Here is a 19,180-nt window from a genome sequence, read left to right as displayed (position 1 = left end):
CCGAGGAGTCCCACAATAGAACGGAAAGGCCGTTCAGTGCTTCCAGGTTTTCAATGATGGTGTAACATCTATTGGTTCATGATTTCAATCAAAAACATAATAATCTCCAAAATCTCATACTGATAATCGACTTATAATTTTACATAACAAGTGTATTTTCCATTCAAATATAATGAACGCAGTTCAATATTAGCCTTCATATGATTACATCATTTTGTATTTTTCCCATAAAGTCTAGTTTTTATGAGTTATCATTATAATTATTATTATCATGAATGTCATTATTAGTTATTTATACATGTAACAAAACAACTTAAAAAGGGATTCTTTGAAAAAAAGAAAGAAATTATTTTCACTGAATTTCTTGAAACTACGTGTGATTTTGACAATCAAATTATGAAATTAAGGGAATTCGTCCTAATGATTTAAAATAAACAATAATAAAATTTATACTGAATACTGATCAGGAGGCTTAAAGAAAGGATGTTCGTAATTTTGAAAGCCAGTAAGCACTGGACATCTATTTGGTCTTAGGGTGTAACTTCTCACTATTGCATATTCATGACCCCACCGGAGACCGAACTCAAGACCTTAAGTTCTTTGGGTGGGCTCTTCATATTTAGACCACTGAGACTGCATCCAATCTATGAAATGTAATAATTTCCTATAATTCACTACAGTAATAAAAAAAAACGGGAATTTATACTTTAGTAGGACTAATTACTAACAAAAAGATCACACGTATATGTCAGAACTACATTTTTAAGTAATGAACTGGCTTTACTTGTACAGCTGTAAATTATTTTCCTGGTTAAAGATTTATTAACAATTCCCATTAGCAAACCTTCTCCAAATCAAAATCAAGCCTTTAACTTTCTTTGAGGAACATGAAAAGTGTCAGATTTCTGATTTGCAATATAAAATTATGGTAATCCAAAATTATTAGAAATAATTAACGGTACATGAATGTTACAGCATTTTTGTGGAACTTTTGAGTTTCTAAAACAGATAACTAACTGAATATTGGTCTTCAAAAGCCCAAATACAACACCAAGAATTGACAGTTGATACACTTCAAAATCTGATGTGTTATCTCTCCTTATTACAAAAATAATAATAAATGTTCCAAATAATTCAAAGTAAAATTCTAATATACTGGTTTATTTTATATAAAAATAGTGTGATAATTATGATTATGAAAAAAGACATGTTGAGATGGTGGAGAAGATTTGTAGCTCAGGTGGATGATTTTGATGGAGTTTTCTTCTCTGAAATGGATGGTTTGGTCGTGGAGCTTTCACCTCGAGGTGTACAGGACAAGCTATGAAACACATATGGAGAAATTCGAACAATTCACTTCTATCTGAAGTTTGTGCTGATGATGTTGTTCAGAAGAACGATGAAAGCTCCACGACCAAACCATCCAGCTGAAAGAACAAAACTCCATCAAAAATAGACGTTATACAATAAAGAATAACGTAACCATTGGCTAATAAAATATCAGTAAACAAATGTTTACCATATATTTTTTTAAAAAACAGGAAACGGTCTTTTGAAAAAAATCCCATGAAATATTGATTATCAAACTCCGATGTCATGACAACAAAGTTTTCATTCAATTTCAACGATAAATATCTGTTTCACAATCAACAACAATAATTCATTACCGTATAACACTTTATATCAAAACTAATAATAAGTGGACAATTATGATTTAAATGGTTAATTTATGAAAATTTGTTTAGTGTTAGATTTCAATCTATTTAAAATGTAATTTGTCTTATAAATACCATTTACACTGTAAGATTTTACTTTAAATGGAATAATATTATTTATTTGCCAGTACATTTAATCAGCTTACATACAGTGAGAACTCACGGTAGTCTAATTAATTTAAATATTTTATTTCTTTAGTAATATGTTATAAAACTCTGAAAAAGATAGAAAACACAATCTAATATGGTAAAAATTGATGGTTCACCTCAAAATACTGAATTACATATATTGAATGCACATTACACATTGAGTACCATCGATATATATATGTATATTTACACTCTAAGTTCAAGTTAAACATTAACACGTTTGGATGCCGGCTCAGTGGTCTAGAGTTTAGGCGTTCACGCGCGAGACCGATTGATCCTGGTTTCAAATTTCACAGGACGGGATTGTGGATGCACACTGCGGATGAGGGGTCCCATACTAGGATGAAATAGCCGTTCAGTGCTTTCAGGTTTTCCATAATGGTTTAGCTTCAATTAACTCATAATCTCAACTAATAAAATTTGAAATATATATTTTTTTAATGATTTTTTTCTTACTTCCAAATGAATATTCTTATTGAATCAGTAAAATAATACTTTATATTTTATCATAAAATGACAAGTAATTGAGTAAGAGTTAAAGGTAACTGTAATTTTAATTAAATATGACACTGTGAATATATATATACATTCATATACATATAAATATCTGATTCTGATCAAACATCAATCTTCAGTTATGGAATAAGTTTTATAATCAAAAAGTAATTGAAAATCTTTTTTTTTTCTATTCTTTTACTTCTTATAAGTGTCTGAGTTTTTCTCCCTTCCTATAAAATCACTCTCTCTTTACACTATCATATTCTTAGTTCTAAGATTATTTTTGTTGTTGTTGTTGTTGTTGTTGTTGGTAACATCATCACCGCCTTAGTAGAGGTAGGACTTCTCAATAAAAAAATAATAATCATTCACTTAAGATGTTACATTAACATTTTTATTTGTTCTTCTATAAATCTATTTCTATTGAATTAATAAAGACTTTGAAGACTTTGGGTTATATGTGCATAAATGTGTATTTATTACTTAAATATATGAAGAATATTATTTTATATAATCGAAGAAATATATATATAAATATCCTTTGTGTATTCAAACAACAGACAAGCATAATTTTGATGAATTTGACTACTACCCTTTCTGTCATCCATATCAAAATCTGTTTTTATTTCATACGGATGAATAAATCCAATTTCATTAGATCAAAATATAATTAAAATATATTAAGTGTTATTTGATTGAGTAGATTGGTGAACATATATATATGTGTATAATGGTACAATGGATTCTCCTCATCAATAACACTTTTCTTTAATGCCTTTCTACTGATCATATGAAGTTATTTGTCTACTATTATTCTGTCCTTGTCCATTTTTTTCTAATACTTTCTATACCAGAAAGCAAAGATGCTTCTATAGGTAAAAACAGTATAAGAAAACGAAAAAAAGATTTAAACTTATCTACCTACTAACAAATGAGGACAAAAAGTCAACCGTTATATATATATATATATATATATATATATATATATGCAATATATTTGATAATCTTTGCCAATATTGTTTTCGTGTATATAATTTAGACTCATTCAACCATAGGAATAGAATTAATAATTATCTAAGAAACTTTGTCAAATTTTTGTTGTTTTTATTTTGGTGTATATTTGACCGTAACACTTTTATTATTTCACACCATCATTGTGATGGCATTTATTTTATCAAATTAATCTCTGTAAAACAAAACATAATATGTATAATATAATCATAACAAAATTAGTGTTAAATGAAATGCCCTGAGGATATCTGTAATGGTTAGCCTTGTTTTTATTTACCTTAAAAATTAACGTATTAATTAACGTAAACCTGTATTCATTTAAATGGTTTTGTGAAGTTTAGTATGTTTTGAAGATTATTTTTATAACGTTCAGTCGCATAAACAACAGTGAGTTTCCCATATAGGCTCACCATGAGAACTATTTCACAAGGCTTCAGTTGGTGGCTTTGACTTGTTGAGTTAGTAAATTCTTAAGTGAAACAGTCTATGATCAATGCTATTGGATAGAGATTTATCTATAGCATAAATTGCCTAAACATATTCATACAAGCCAACAAGATTTAACTCGTCAATCTATAGTTACTACACTCACCTGCAGATGTGAAGGCCTCTTAGCTAATCGTGTATGTAGTCGGTATCTTGAAACCTGAGGAATCTGGAGCGAACTACTTCACTGTTTTGAAACAACAACGATCTGATTTTTTGCCGAGACTAGATAATACATACCTTTTAAACTTCAACCTAATATTCAACAACTTTTTTCTTTATACTTAATCGTTCTGTAACAATTTACATCTCTCTTGTTGTTTGACTCGACCGATGATTATTATTTAATTTCCAACTACACATAATTGTTAATTGCAGCAGTTTTAAACGAAAGCATATTTCAAAAGTTAGTCTGTTTCACCAGATTAGATAAAGATTTATTTTCACGCAGTCCTTTCATTTATGTTTATAATATTAGTAATACATAAACTTTAATGAAACAGTGATGATGAAGAATGTCATATTGTTCACTATTATATGGAATATCACAGCATAAATTTCTGTATAAAAATTGTAGGATAATAATCATTTTGGACAAGATGACTTATGAACATATAAATAACCAATTTGATGTAATGACTTATGAATGCTTACCACTAGGAGTTATATGTTTAAAGTCCTTCAATCATAATTATAAAGATACACACGTTTTGTAAGTCAATGAGAGATTTTTTGATGTGGATAGTTTTTACTGTTAAAAGTACTGCTATTTGTAAAATCAATGGAAACTTTACAAAACTTTATTTTTACCCAATATGGATAATGAAAATATGAAAGACAGCACAAGATCCTCCGACTATTAACGTCTGTGATTGCTTCAATGGGCTAGATATTTTGTCCTTTATTAATAAATCCCCATAAATACAAAACTCAGGTCATTGACTTTTTGCTGATGATCCTACAACCACTTACTATCTAACTTTTTAAGTGATATTTAGAAGAACATTTTTTTGATTCTTCACATCTTTGAATCTAAGAAATCAACATTGAATCGCAGAAATGAAAGGATAGATTTCCAAATAATAAGGTCTTTTGTTTTACCTACCAACCTATAGTACTTGAATATCTCTGCTCGAATTCAATAAACAATTCTTTATCTCATTTTGATCGCTATAAATCTCTCTTTTTATTATCTTATCAATACTTTCCAGTGACACAATTCATAAACCACGAAGTGTTATATTCAACATTGATTGACCACTGAATAATAACCTAAGTCTTGTTCGTTTACTGCTGATCGAATTCTGCCAATCAACTTATATTACGGGCATTAGTTTAAGAGACTCAATGTCACTTGAATGACATTTAAATTTATATAGTTAGAGGCAATTAGCAGGAAAATCTAAATATAGTTGGATGGTGCACTTGAAATCTTAAAGGAACTGATGCTTCTTATGTTATTCAAACCCTTATTATCTAACTCAAAAGTTCGGCATTTAACAATTAAGCTATTCAATAACAGTAAACATATAAATAAAACAATTAAACTTAATGACAAATGTAAAAGTGTAAATATTCTTTATTGCATATCTTAGCAAAATCATTCAAGTATACCAATGTTTGTTTGGTTTTTTAATTTTTTTGATTATTGCATACTGATCAAATTAAATTGATGAAATCATTTAAAAAAATTGACATTTGAAATGTAAAAACAAAAAGGACTCAGTAACTACTGTTTCTTTTCCTATATAGAAACTAATAAAAAGCTTCAGAGGTTTTTTTTAAAATCGGGCTCAATAATATATATGTGTACATATGCAATTATTTTTATGTTCAATATTTTATGTTGATGAAACATACACACAAACACACATCAAATTTTAACAACTGGGAATTGAATTATGTTTGTGTAAATTGACCAGTTTTTTTTTCCCGGAAATAAAACAAAGAAGACATTTTATTTGTTTCAAGTTGTTTTATAGTAGTGTGTTAAATGTGTAAAATTATTCATGCGTTACTGAGTTCTTTTCACTAAGAAGAAAAAAATAGTTAAAGTTGGAGAAATTAACGAATTATGAAGAAAATTTGTTGAGAAAAGAAAGAAATTGAAAGAAAAAGTTAATGACATTGACAATTTTATTATCATAGTGAACAAATACAGTAATCATAAGGACTGGTTAGTTACTATTCTTTAAATGAGAGTCAATTGTTTTTTACAAAGTTCATACACTTACATTAATCCAAATTTGTACATGTATTGGTCAGGAAAGTTTTAATTGATTAATTCATTTGTGATGATTAGGATTATTCGAATTATAGTATGAACTAAGAATCCCAGAAATAACATTCGGATCAAGAAGTACTAGATAAGCACGAACGAATGTAATGTATTTGGAATTCTAAATCAAGCATTCAACAAGTACAAAGGAATCATTGGTTCATTCAAACACCACACCATTTTAAAATCTTTTGGTATTTATAAATGATAAAATTCTAAATGTACATGTGAACGTCTGAATAACTATTTGATAGACTTTTATCAAAACTTCACTTTCGTAGATCATTTCATAACAGAGCTACTCAAGTGAATATTTCTAGTGGTGAGTCAGCTATTTTCATTTTGAATACTTTACCTAATTAAGGCGGAACATCTGTCTTCTGGAAAATCATCCTCAGATGTAAACCATTTACTTTAATGATCACATTACTTATCTAAGTTGAACTTGTACGTGATTAGTCTGTCAGACTGAATGAAATCCTAAGTTCCCCACCATATTATGTGAGTTCTATATTAATAAGGTTAATTTAGGTTTTCTTAGGTAACTACTATTAAATAATTTGTACTACCTTGAAAACATCTCTTCAATCACTTGCCTTTTCTTCTCCCTGCTTTTGCCAAGCATAAATAAATTCAGCTAACAGAAGTCCTATATTCTTAATTGTTGACTATTCAATCCAAATATTTTCACGAGTGACTAGCATACAAGTTGATAACTTATGCGCTGGTACGGCCGAGAATGGGGACAGTCAGTTCTCCCTCTCGAAATGCTTTTGTAGTAAGCCCATTCCACTACTGTATTATTTATCTGTTCACTGTAATTTAGACACTTGATCCACTATGTAAATTTTTGTGTGATTCTGATTGAGCACATATCAATTCTTTAATCTATTCTCCCATTGGTTGTAATACACACACAATCAATAATTTATCCATACTTGATTAATACTCAAATATATATATGGATTTTTAACACTCACACTTCCTTCATATATTTATTACAATCTACTCACTGATATTCACTCTTTTCTTGTCTTTACGTCAAGTTTAGTCATGACAACTAGAGAACAGTTTGAATATATTTGTGAATTTCTCTTTTATTAATTGTAAACACTAAAACTAATTATTTTAAGACTTTAAAACAATAAACTATTAATTTCTCTACGATATTATCAGCCATTTAGTTTATTATTTTACACACTATTCTCTTTCTCTTACACCTATTCCCTTTCTTTTATCGACTCACTATTTCTTTTTTAAAATAGTTATATTCTTTAAAGAAAAAAAAGAAGAACATTTTAAAGAACATAATCATCATTTAGAATAGTTTATGAATAATCATTTTAGTTCACATGTGAAATATTCTGAATAAACTTTTCTTTTTCTCTTGATGAATTTACTATCTTTAAAATTATTATTTAAAGAAGAGGTTACAAGAACACCACTTAGAAACAAGTAAAAACAACACACACACAAAAAAAACCCACAGGAATAAGATATTTCTTCTTTTTCTACTTTAAAATCATCTGTCAATAATTCGCTCTTATTTAATCGAATACTGTTTGTTTTTTAATACTTTGTTTTAATGAATAAAGAATGAAATGACAAAATAATAGTAAAAACAATAATGTTAAATATTAGTATTATTATTATTGGTAAGCCTATATTATGCATTAGTCATTAGGGAAAAAGAAAGTAATATAAGTGTTTCATGATAAATATCTTCATAAACTAAAGACAAATTGGAAATTTCACCATTTGTCTAATAACTTAGTAGAAATTTATTTATTTTTAGTTCATTTCATTTGTTTTTTTTTTGCTTCTTTTTTGTCTTGAATGAAAAATTCTAGTCGAATTTATAAGTGAATTAAGGAAAATAGACTCATATTGTCTTGTACAATAGAATTAGAATAAAACCATACAAATTCATACAGATGCATACATGTATAAACATATGAAAATAATTAACATAATCTCAAGTATTTAAAATGGTTTCATTTCATTTTTTAAGTACTGACTATATTATGTTCGTAACTTTCAGTAGAGTACTAATTATAATTAACATTGTAGACTGGTATTAGTTAGACAATTATTAGAAGCAGAAGGCTTTGGACAGATGTTTCGTTCTAATATAGGACTCCTCAGCAGCGCGTGCCTGCGACCTTATTAGAGATTAAATCCAAGATATTTGATGTCGCGGTAAACACTTAACTTCCAAACCACTGAGCGGATAACCGATGGGTTATAAGTTCAACTCCAGTCAACTCACGATATTGCGCAACAATCTCCCAATGTCATTTGTGGGTCCTAGGCTAGGACGAAACAGATATCCCGCATTTTCTGATTTCCATGGTTGTCTGAGATCAGTTCATGATGTTAACTATAAAATTCAAAAATCTGCGTAAAATACCAATTACTGGCAAAATCAAGTAAAAAATTAGAAACGACCTAAATTACTCTTCCCTGAGAAAAAGATTTGAATAAAACCTACATCCTAAATAAAGATTAACTGGAAAAATACACACCACTGAGAAAAGTATAAGGTCTTCGAGTTTCAATTTCAAATTAGTAAGCGTGATCTCGTACAACGATGATAGCCAGCATCTTTGTAGGCATAAGCCAAACTTTTGGAAGAAAGAATAACTATATGACTGAATGACCTCGGATCATCTGGTTGACTCTTTATCAAGAGAAGTGAGATCTAACCCAGGCTAAATCTCAATTTTAAAGCTAATCTTAGGGTTTCTGGTGAGAATCCTCACGTATATCAAGTGTTTCACTTAGTTCAATTATCGTCCCTGAACAAAATACATAATTTACTAATCACTCCGGCGCTGGATATACTTTCACAAACTGATTCACTAGGGTTTTTGTGAATACTTAGTCATAAATAAAATTCATTTTACTTACTTCTGTTGTAAAATGAATAAGATTAACTGAGGACATCCACATCAATTTCACGTAACCAGGGTCCCGTGTATAATAATAATTTTGTAACAGTGGTATCTGTACCAGAGAAGCGAACAATACAGTATAACCCTATCAAAGTAAAGTCTTAAGAGTTAACGACTAATCGGATGAAGAAATTTCTATTCATTATTGTTATGGCTTTAAGTTGCGGTCGATCTTTACCCTGTGCTAATTGTTGTGTCCTTGACTGGAAAATTAGAGAGCAGCGTACTTATCGATCGATTACAGTGACACGTAAACACGTACGGACGGCCCAGAGTCTCGATTGGTCCCACTTCCCCGTCTAACCCAGTTAGTTGAGTCCAGAACACAAGTCACAGGCTCGGAGATATGAATCATTATATTTCAAACATACTTTGTTTATATACCAATCAAGCACACCACATCGTACCATAAAATAGAAAACAACATTTTGTACAATATACAACAAGTGAACAGATATCGACCAATAGAAAATATCCATTTAAAGTCCAAGGACACCATTGGACTTAACATGATAATTATTGGTCTATTCCTCCGCATCCACAACAATTATCACAATACTTAGCCAGGCAAATAGATAACCCACTAATTGGATCTGCATTTCTGATGTACTATACTAATGTGTGTTTGAGATAACTTGCAACTAGATTTATGTAAAATTAATCTAGTTTGTAATTTTTATTTCGAAAAAACCACGGGTTGCGAACAGTTTATGAGAACTTATGGAAACGAAGTGGGATCATTTTATTTTGCCTAAGAACTTGATGACACTTTAAATTAGGAAAGTACTAAATGTATCATATTGAACGGACATCATATAGCTTTACATCTAATTTACAACTTGTTCTTAATAGTAGTTATCTTAGAGTTTTACTCGATACTTAGAAGTAGGGTTTATAACAAATACAAACTTCTAAAATCAACACTTGGCTTTACGAATTCACTTATTGCACCGAAGTGCCAACGCCATAATAGTGATCTCGCCTACTTGCTAATAGAAATAAATGAACACTCGATGAAATTCGCCAACAGCTACTAAAACAGCCAATGACATTTAACATGATGAATAAACAAGATGAGTTTAACGACTTATTAAATAAATGGCTATGTCGTTATAAAGTGTTGAGAATAAGACTTTTTGTACATGAAAATGTTGCCAAACTTTGGTTTTGATAAGAGCTATTAAATCTCGAGTGTTTACTCTTACACTAAACGCACGTGGAATCCTCCTTGCCCAAACAGGCAGCTGTCCACTGCCTATAGATCACTAAATGCACAAAAGAACAATATTAATTACTGACTAGAAAACTAAGAAGTATACATTAATTTAATAATACTTAAGTACGTATCTTCCCGTAAAATGCAATTGCAATACAAATCAGGTACATGCAAGATACTTGAAATATGTATAGCTTCAATGATAATTTTGGATACTGGAAACCCGACAAAATTACAGTTGCCACGTAAATTTCAGCCAAAATGTGGTTTCTGGGTAGAACAGGAGGTAATATGTACGTTGATTCAGGATTATTTGTTGATAACCTTTACCAGCAAGAACAGCTTGGTATGTTTCGGAGCAAAAAGCAGGGGTATTTACTTGTTTCATCACGGACATTTTTGTTAACTATTCTATGAATATCGTTAATTTCACTCTACAACCGAAAAGACTTTTAAAACAAATAAATTGAGAATCCGTTTTCAGGTGCATTAAACAGATTTATCGTCGGATAAAAACACATATAGATCAGGATTACTATGTATTTTAAAGAATGAAATGAACATTCAGTTTACATGTTATATGATATCTCTTGGTGGACGAAATTTTAGTGAACGTAAACCAAGAAACTAAATTACACAAGTTTAACGAAAATAAAGCAAGTATTTACAATGACTAATAAGTCGAATACATAATAAGTGAATAATGAAACTATAAAAGACCATTGGTCATACGTGGCGTAAGCCACAATTTTAGCCGAAAAGCATCTCTTCCATTTAAATAATAACGAAGAAGCCTTTTATCTCTGTAGAATCCCAGCTGCTCATAAAGTGAAAGGGCTGCTTTGTTGTCAACTTCTGCTTCTAAAGAGATCTAAAACAATACAAGAAGTGAAGTATAAAAACATATGAAAGTTTATCATACACACGAGGAATTTAGAAATCGGATGACAGGCTGTTGAGAACTGATGAGTAGTATTTACGATGAGGTTTATGACTTTTACCACAACAACAAATCAGTGCCAGTTCGATGTGTATTACCTCAATGCAGTGACCAGCCTTGCCTACTATGATGGCTCACTTGGTTAATACCGTGATGCTGATTCGGTATAAAGAATTGGGCTAACGTACATTTGTGTCAGGCTCCACGCTGATTATAACCAACTGATTTATATCACTGAAAAGGTTACGACAACGAGACAGGCTGGGGAGTTGTTAAAGGAAAATTAACGACTTTCTTAGCATGAATGATTGAATGACATAGCGCGGGTGGATAAAGTGGAATGAAACAGCAGTGGTGTCCCCTATTTTGTAAAGATAGCATGGAAAATAAACTGGAAGAAGTAAACGTTCCACTTGCCTATTTATGTAAAAGCACACACCGGTCTAGGCTGAATAATCCTCTGGAAATCCAAATTCCTATTAGAGATTCCTTTCTAACAAAACTATATGCCTAAACGAGTACTAATATTGTAGAATCTAATACAACTTAACAATTAGGGAAGTTGTGTATCCAGCTTTGAATAATACATTCCGCAGAAAGGCTAAAAACGCTATTCAGCTGACTAAAGTGAAATTGAGATGAGGTTCCGATGGAGTTGGAGGTTGAATGCTTCGACCACTAGGATTACACTAAGTGAGTATTGCCTATTTTATAGTTACAGAAGGGAGGAAAACGCTGTTCGATTATTCTGAGAATTTATGATTATAATCAAATTTTAGTATTGATGAATATCTCGGGTAATGATGAATAACAAATAATAACATGACAGAAAAGAATCGGATGAATGTGAAAACAGTACAATGATACTGTTGATACAAATGTAGAAAGAAAAATGTTGAAAATGTCATCTCACTTCATCACACCTATCTTGAATCATAAGTTCGATTGCAAGTTGAGCCAATCGTGATCCTACGTTAGATAAAAATTAATCAAAATAGAACGCGACAAACCAATGCCAATTCTACGGTGATTTTCTTCAACAGCAAGCATAGCTATATATCCTTCTCGAACAGTTCCTATACTACCTTCCATTTTACAAACAATTGTGCCCACACAAGTTCCGTCTTCACTAACAGCCTTCACAGTTCGATAATTAACACAAATCCACAAGACAAACCAATAAACACAGTTTGGGCCAGTTGTATATAAAATATCGATAAGTATATATGGAATAAGGTTCGGAGAGATCGTTAGCAATGAGATGGATAATACTGTTTAGATCTGATTCGCCAATATACTGCCGAAAAGTGATTCCATTTTGCGTATCTGTGAATAGAGGTTCAATTGGCTGAACTGAAAAGTCTAGAAGCTCGACAAATTATATCCTACATTTCTTTTCACTATGACATTTTTCCGACAAAACGATTTTGTTAAGCTCGGTAGAAAGTTCAACATCGTCTGACATCTCCAGTTGCCTATATGCTGAGTTATAAAAATAAAAAATATGAAACAAACAAATAACACAAAAAATGTATACTGGAGTCGAAGTCATACTTAAGATTTTCACAAATGATTTGGATTTATAACACTATTTCACTTAATAATAGTCAGTTATTTACTAAGAAGGTTGTAACAAAAATGTATTATTTTCTGTCTAGAATGGTTTGAATGTACTACTTGTCTATGATTGGTAGGATAGTCAAATGTCAGACAACAATAAATTAGAAGCCTTGGATCTTTTTCTTTGGAACAAACCTTAATACTCCTAAATCCGTTATTCGGAACGTAAATTGTCGAATTTACTCAGGAATTTATTATACTAGTAAACGATCTGTCAGAAATAATATATTTTCTTAGAAAACGAGTGACTATCGCCAGTTGAAGCTGATATATATATATATATATATATCCCTAATTAGACATAAGTGTTACAGTATCTAAACTACCGGCTTCGGTTTTGGCACCCGGGCAGTATCCCAGCCCTCGCACAAATCGAATGATTTACGTGGCACATATCTATTTGGTGCCTCCTTGTACCAATGTTTGTGTGTTTAAGTAAATAAATAACTAAAATAACTGAATTTACAAAGGACATGTTTAGGCTGGCCAAAGAGGAAAAGGACAAAAGTGAAACTTATTAACCTACCAGCAAGAACACAATAGTGATTTTAAACCTGCGTCGTGGTGTGAAGCTAACAAAGACAACTAGGATTTACCGTGATCTAATAGAGGTAGACACATTCGAGAGCGTAAAATGTGGTTGGATAGCTAGACCCCGTACAAAAGGCCGTAATACGTTTGAGGACATTAAAAATACCCGACCGAAGCTGCTACCTTGACGCGGGGGTCGGGCTTGCCTATCGTGATGACCCAACCGAGCTATATTGACTGGAACATATGTTCCTGTAGGTCCTACCATGCCAGGCAGGTCGATTGGAGAACGGTAAGACTAAAAGCAGCAACCCAAGGTTTGAGGGCGAAGTCGTACTGCTGACTGTACAGAGGTGTGACAGCAGTAAGGTGTTTCCTTCAGACAACCAGCATGACAGCGATGCTGCCTTCCCACAAGGAGGGGTCGGGTTGGAAAAGGTCGACCCTAAAAATGTCACATCTCACCTTACCTCACGGATTTCCGTCTCCGGCGGTAAGGTCCTTTGAAGAACGGAGCTAACACGTCAAAAACCTCCCACAAAAAGGCCGTGCGCGACCGGCCCCAAGCAGTTGTCCCTTGAGCTCTGCGGTCACGCTCCCAGGTCGTTAAGGCCAACATTAATCCAACTTCCTCTTCAGGTTCCTCAAGAAATACCCTTCCACGGTGTGGGCAGCCGGAAAGTGATATCAGCCCTCATACCCGTAACAGCACACGAGACCAAGTTGGTCACATTCAAATCCTTCCTACACCTCCTAATACCTCTCTTATCTCCATGACTAACCCTCCTCACGTCTCTTTATTACCTCGCACCGCTAGGGCAAACGATTCGAGTACGTGGAACGCTGTTCCTGGTCTCCTGAAACCACGCTCTAAACTACACGTAGGAGCTTTTAACGTCCGAACACTGTGCCAAATAGGACAGCAGGCTTCCTTAGCTAGGACTTTAGAATCTCGAGCCATCGATGTGTGCTGCGTCTCCGAAACGCGCATACAGGATCAGAGTAGCGTCATTCATTTGACCTCACCAGGCCTAAATAAAGAACCGACTAGATTTACGCTTCGTGTATCTGGAAGCCCTGATTCTGCTTCCCGTTGCCTCGCCGGCGTAGGTATAGCATTGAGTCCCAGGGCAGAACTAGCTCTCTTAGAGTGGATCCCAGTAGACAGTCGTTTGTGCGCTGTCCGACTGAACGGAACAGTAAGGATCCGAAAAGATAGGGACACTCGTCGTTGCCTCTTCGTCGTCTATGCCTATTCTCCCACTGACTGCAGCTCAGATGATGTAAAAGATGAGTTTTACAGAAAGCTTTCGGACCTTCTCCGAAAAGCTAGGCGCTCTGATGCAGTAATAGTGGCTGGTGACTTTAATGCTCAAGTAGGTAAACTAAGCGATAGGGAAAGAAACCTAGGTGGATCTTATAGCATCGTGGCTCAAAGAACAGATAATGGCGACCGTCTGTTGCAGCTATGCTCAGATAACCGCCTCTTTCTTGCAAATACTAACTTTGAGCATAAGCAAAAACATCTTTTGACATGGCGACCCCCTAATTCATCCCAACGTCGGACCCAAATAGATCACATCGCTATCAGCCACCGATGGAGGGGCTCGATAGAAGACTGTCGCTCATTCTGGAGCACATGCGTAGATTCACATCATGCTCTGGTACGAGCGCGTATTTGCCTGCGTCTTACTGGACGTAGGAAAGACGCTGCAAGGAAACCTCTTAGGGTCCTACTTAATGATAGTCAAGCTAAGAGTATATTTCAGGAACAACTAGAAAAACAGTTAGGCAGCCTGTATGTGATGCCCACCCCGATGCAGCATGGAATGATATCCGAAAAGCTGTAGAAACAGCAGTGATATCTGCTAGTAAGGTAAACCACAAGGTTAGGGAGAAACACTGGATCTCAGCAGCATCTATCTCACTGATAGATGCTCGGAAACTCATTCCACCTGGCTCTGAACATAACGAAGAGCGGAGTCTGCTTAAGCGCAAGCTGACAAGAAGTCTAAGCAATGATCGTGAACAGTGGTGGGTAGCGAAAGCAAGAGGGATGGAAAAGGCAGCGGCAATAGGTAATAGCAGACAATTGTTCAGACTCGTTAAGGAAACCGGTATTAAGAACCCGACTGTTAGCGAAACACTCTCAGAGAAAAATGGACATATTATACATTCTCAATCCAGGAGATTGAATCGATGGGCAGAACACTTTAGGGATCAGTTTAACTGGCCTTCAGCCACACTTCGGTTTCCTACGATTTCCAGTCAACCTGAATGGCAAGTTAATGTAGGTCCTCCATCTCTTTACGAAGTTGAAAAAGCTATAGGAAATCTGAAGCGAGGGAGAGCTGCAGGCCCTGACGGGTTTACTCCTGAGATTTTTAAGAATGGTGGTCCAGTATTAGCAATGAGATTAACTGAGGTCTTAGGTAGAATTTGGGAACTGGACGTAATCCCATCTGACTGGTCTCAATCAGATTGTGCCAGTCTATAAGAAAGGACAAAAGTCCTCTTGTGACAATCACAGAGGAATCAGTTTGACAAATATAGTGTCTAAAATATTAGCATCAATAATACTTCAACGCCTAACCAAAGCTCGTGAAGAACAGATTAGAGAAAATCAGGCTGGTTTTCGACCTGGACGTGGTTGTTTAGACCAGATATTGACAATACATCAGGTTCTAGAACACAGACACACATTCAGACGCCCCACAATCGTAGTATTTCTCGACCTTAAGGCAGCATTCGACTCTGTTGATCATGAGGTTCTATGGCAGTGTTTGTCACTGTGAAAGGAGTACCAAAGAAGTACATTAAACTTGTAAAGGCTCTCTACTCGAACACAACTGGTCGAGTGAGAGCTTATGGCGAACTGTCATCAGATTTGGTTTCCTCAAGTGGTGTTCGTCAGGGCTGTCCACTCTCCCCATTCTTGTTCAACTTTGTCGTTGACGTACTTTTAGAGATAACACTCTCCTCATCTAAATTTACAGGGGTTGAACTTCTACCGGAAGATTCACTTTTTGACATAGAATATGCCGATGACATAGTCCTATTTAATGAAGACGCTGACAAAATGCAGTCTTCTGATCACTCTAAGCAACAATGCAAGCATGTTCGGCATGCGATTCTCCCCACCGAAATGCAAAATGTTACTTCAGGATTGAGTTGCATCGACACCCGAACTAATTATAGGGAGTGAAGTAGTTGAGCGTGTCGACCGCTTTACTCATCTTGGAAGTCTTATCAGCCCTTGTGGTCTGGTGTGTGACGAAATCTTAGCACGGATACAGAAGGCTCGACTAGCTTTTGCCAACTTGCGTCATTTATGGCGTAGGCGAGATATCCGTCTATCAACCAAAGGACGTATTCACTGCGCAGCAGTTCGTTCCGTCCTACTTTATGACAGTGAAACGGCCGGTAAGAGTAGAGGATATTCGTAGGTTACTAGTATTTGATCATAGATGTCTTCGAAATATTGCTCATATATCCTGAGACCATCGAGTAAGTGACGCAGTTGTTAGGAAACGAGTACTAGGTAAGGATGGCAAATCGATTGATGAAGTGGTGAAACTTCATCAGTTGAGATGGCTGGGACACGTGTTACGTATGCCCAACGACCGACTACCTCGACGTGCTATGTTCAGTGGTATAGGAGTAGGTTGGAAGAAAGCTAGGGGCGGCCAGACCAAAACATGGCACAAGTTCATGAAGTCACTGACAAGTGCACCGAGTCATGTTGGTAGGTGTAGACTACCTGGTTGGGGACTGCGAGATGATAGCAACCGATGGTTAGAGACCCTGAATGACATGGCTCAAAATCGTTTGCAATGGCGCAGGTGAATCCACTCTTTGTGTTCTCCCGAATTCTAATCTTCTGATTTCTTCATGTCCCCTTCTTTTTCTCCTTCCAAATTTATTTCACTGGATTATACTCCTTGAATAACGTCTTTAAACCCTAATTTTTCTGATTGCAGCTTATAATTTTACTACACCTATCACTACGGGATTTGAATCGACCACTGCATCTCTGTGCTAATATGGTGTGGCAACTCGAACTGATGTACGTACGTACGAAGTTCTACGTTGTTACTAACTGACTGACATTAAAAATAAATTGGCTAGTTAGTAGTCCTCGCAACGACATGTTTTTCACTTATACAAATTAAGATCAAAGGCCTGGATTGTGACGCACTGTTAGTAAGGACAGCAGCACTTGGAACGTGCAGCTCAAATAGAAACCAGTTACGTTATTCTTTTTAAACCAATATTACAAGTGCTTAGGAATTTTTCGAACCCCAAAACTAAGGGATTTTATCGCCAGATTCGCTAACTCTCAAGTAGTAAATATACGAAAGCGCGAAAAGTTACCGAAGTAGCTAACGTTTCTTGAACACTGAGATTCACCATACTCAAACTGTAAGACGTCTTGTTATAAAAATTAAATTATCCCCCTACATTACTCATAAAATCTCCATGACTTCGCAAACTAAGACGAAATTTACTCCCAACTTTCAATTTTATTGTAAAGTAGTGATTTAGTTAAAGCATATATGCTTTAACTACATCAATCAGACGATATATCGTCTGATTGAGGAATCATTATGAACTCACTCCTACAGATAGTTTAGCCAAAAGTTAATGTTGCACTTGGTATTTGTTACAGGAAAGCATGATTTACTGTCTCAATCTAATTCTAGCTTAATGTCTATAGATAAGGCAACTAGCTAAGTTAACAAATACACCGAGCCTAATTGGCTCATAAGGCAAAGACAATTCTGCTTATGCGGTTGTGACGGCAAATTCAAATATGAGATCTGTTCCTGTTAAATGTTGTAATCATAATCCTAAGAAGATCTAGAAGGTGAAGAGAAAACAATGATGTTGTGAACGTACTGTTACTTCCCCAAGGTCACTCAGGACTTCGAAATATAGCGGGTAAAGGCAAAAGACCTCTAGGTTCCAATTGTTCAAATGGATGTCGACGGATTAGAATAGGCTTTCATCTAATAGGCCTCTGTATGCAGCAGCAATGAACCACCAATGAATTCAAGTAGAAACCTATTGGAAATTACAGACGAAAAGGGAATAGCAGTAAATTATGTTAAGATACCATTCAGAGTCCTTAAGAACATGTCAAGTCTGTCAACGAAATACTCCTAGGAAGTCAATTGAACCACTTTATCTGGCAGTGGATTTCAGAATATGGCTACTCGTTAGCACTAGAATGTGTGCCTACAGTCTATTATGCCATGTTATGGCGACAATTTTAAGGTGTTGCTCCTAATGTTTGCGTTGGGGTTGTGAATAAGTAAGCGTTTAACAGGACACCCAATAGTGTTTGGGATTCTGTAATTCATTAGAAGGTCATTTTTAGGATGCCCATACTCTAATGGTTAAACTTTCGATGGTTGGAGGATCTGTTCATAAGGCTTACATCTGATCCCCGACCTGATTTCATGGCGCGCTGTTGAATACGTTCCAACATGTCTTTTTCGTTTTTGAATGAGGGAGGAACCACTACGTTTCCATACCAAAGATGGTGTTGAAGATCAAATAGAAAGTTTCACCTTCGAACTGTCCAAAAGTGCTCCCCGATGTTATTAGTGCAAGGTTTGCTTGAAAAACATTTTTGTCATATTTGGTTTTGGACTTTGAATGTTAGGGTGCCAATACTCTTAAATATTCTTCAACTTTTGATACCTACATAGGAGCTTTGCTTAAGTTGTGTAGGCAGTTGGCAAAATGTCTCAGATGGACTGCTTTACACTTTGAAGA

At 34.5% G+C, this 19,180-nt stretch overlaps 1 protein-coding gene across 2 annotated transcripts; it reads right to left on the bottom strand.

Moving 5' to 3' along the window:
• Window positions 1–9,748: 9,748 nt before the first annotated feature.
• Window positions 9,749–18,356, bottom strand: NAA30_1 (N-alpha-acetyltransferase 30). Of its 2 annotated transcripts, XM_051214706.1 has the most exons (6): window positions 18,299–18,356; window positions 12,638–12,730; window positions 12,426–12,601; window positions 12,259–12,385; window positions 12,162–12,217; window positions 9,749–11,179 (listed from the first exon to the last, which is right to left on the bottom strand). In XM_051214706.1, exons 2-6 carry the CDS (start codon window positions 12,711–12,713, stop codon window positions 11,018–11,020), a joined length of 597 nt encoding a protein of 198 aa, XP_051067890.1. In that variant the 5' UTR covers window positions 12,714–12,730; window positions 18,299–18,356; the 3' UTR covers window positions 9,749–11,017. The 2 variants fall into 2 exon arrangements, with proteins under 2 accessions (XP_051067890.1, XP_051067891.1); XM_051214707.1 differs by lacking the exon at window positions 18,299–18,356 and having other exon boundaries at window positions 9,749–12,217; window positions 12,426–12,610; window positions 12,638–14,847.
• Between the last annotated feature and the right edge of the window lie 824 nt (window positions 18,357–19,180).

The sequence above is a fragment of the Schistosoma haematobium genome, chromosome 2, assembly GCF_000699445.3.
Source record: "Schistosoma haematobium chromosome 2, whole genome shotgun sequence".
Taxonomy (NCBI): Eukaryota; Metazoa; Platyhelminthes; class Trematoda; order Strigeidida; family Schistosomatidae; genus Schistosoma; species Schistosoma haematobium.
Note: the sequence above shows the minus strand (reverse complement) of the source record. Positions and strands in the feature narration are given on the sequence as shown.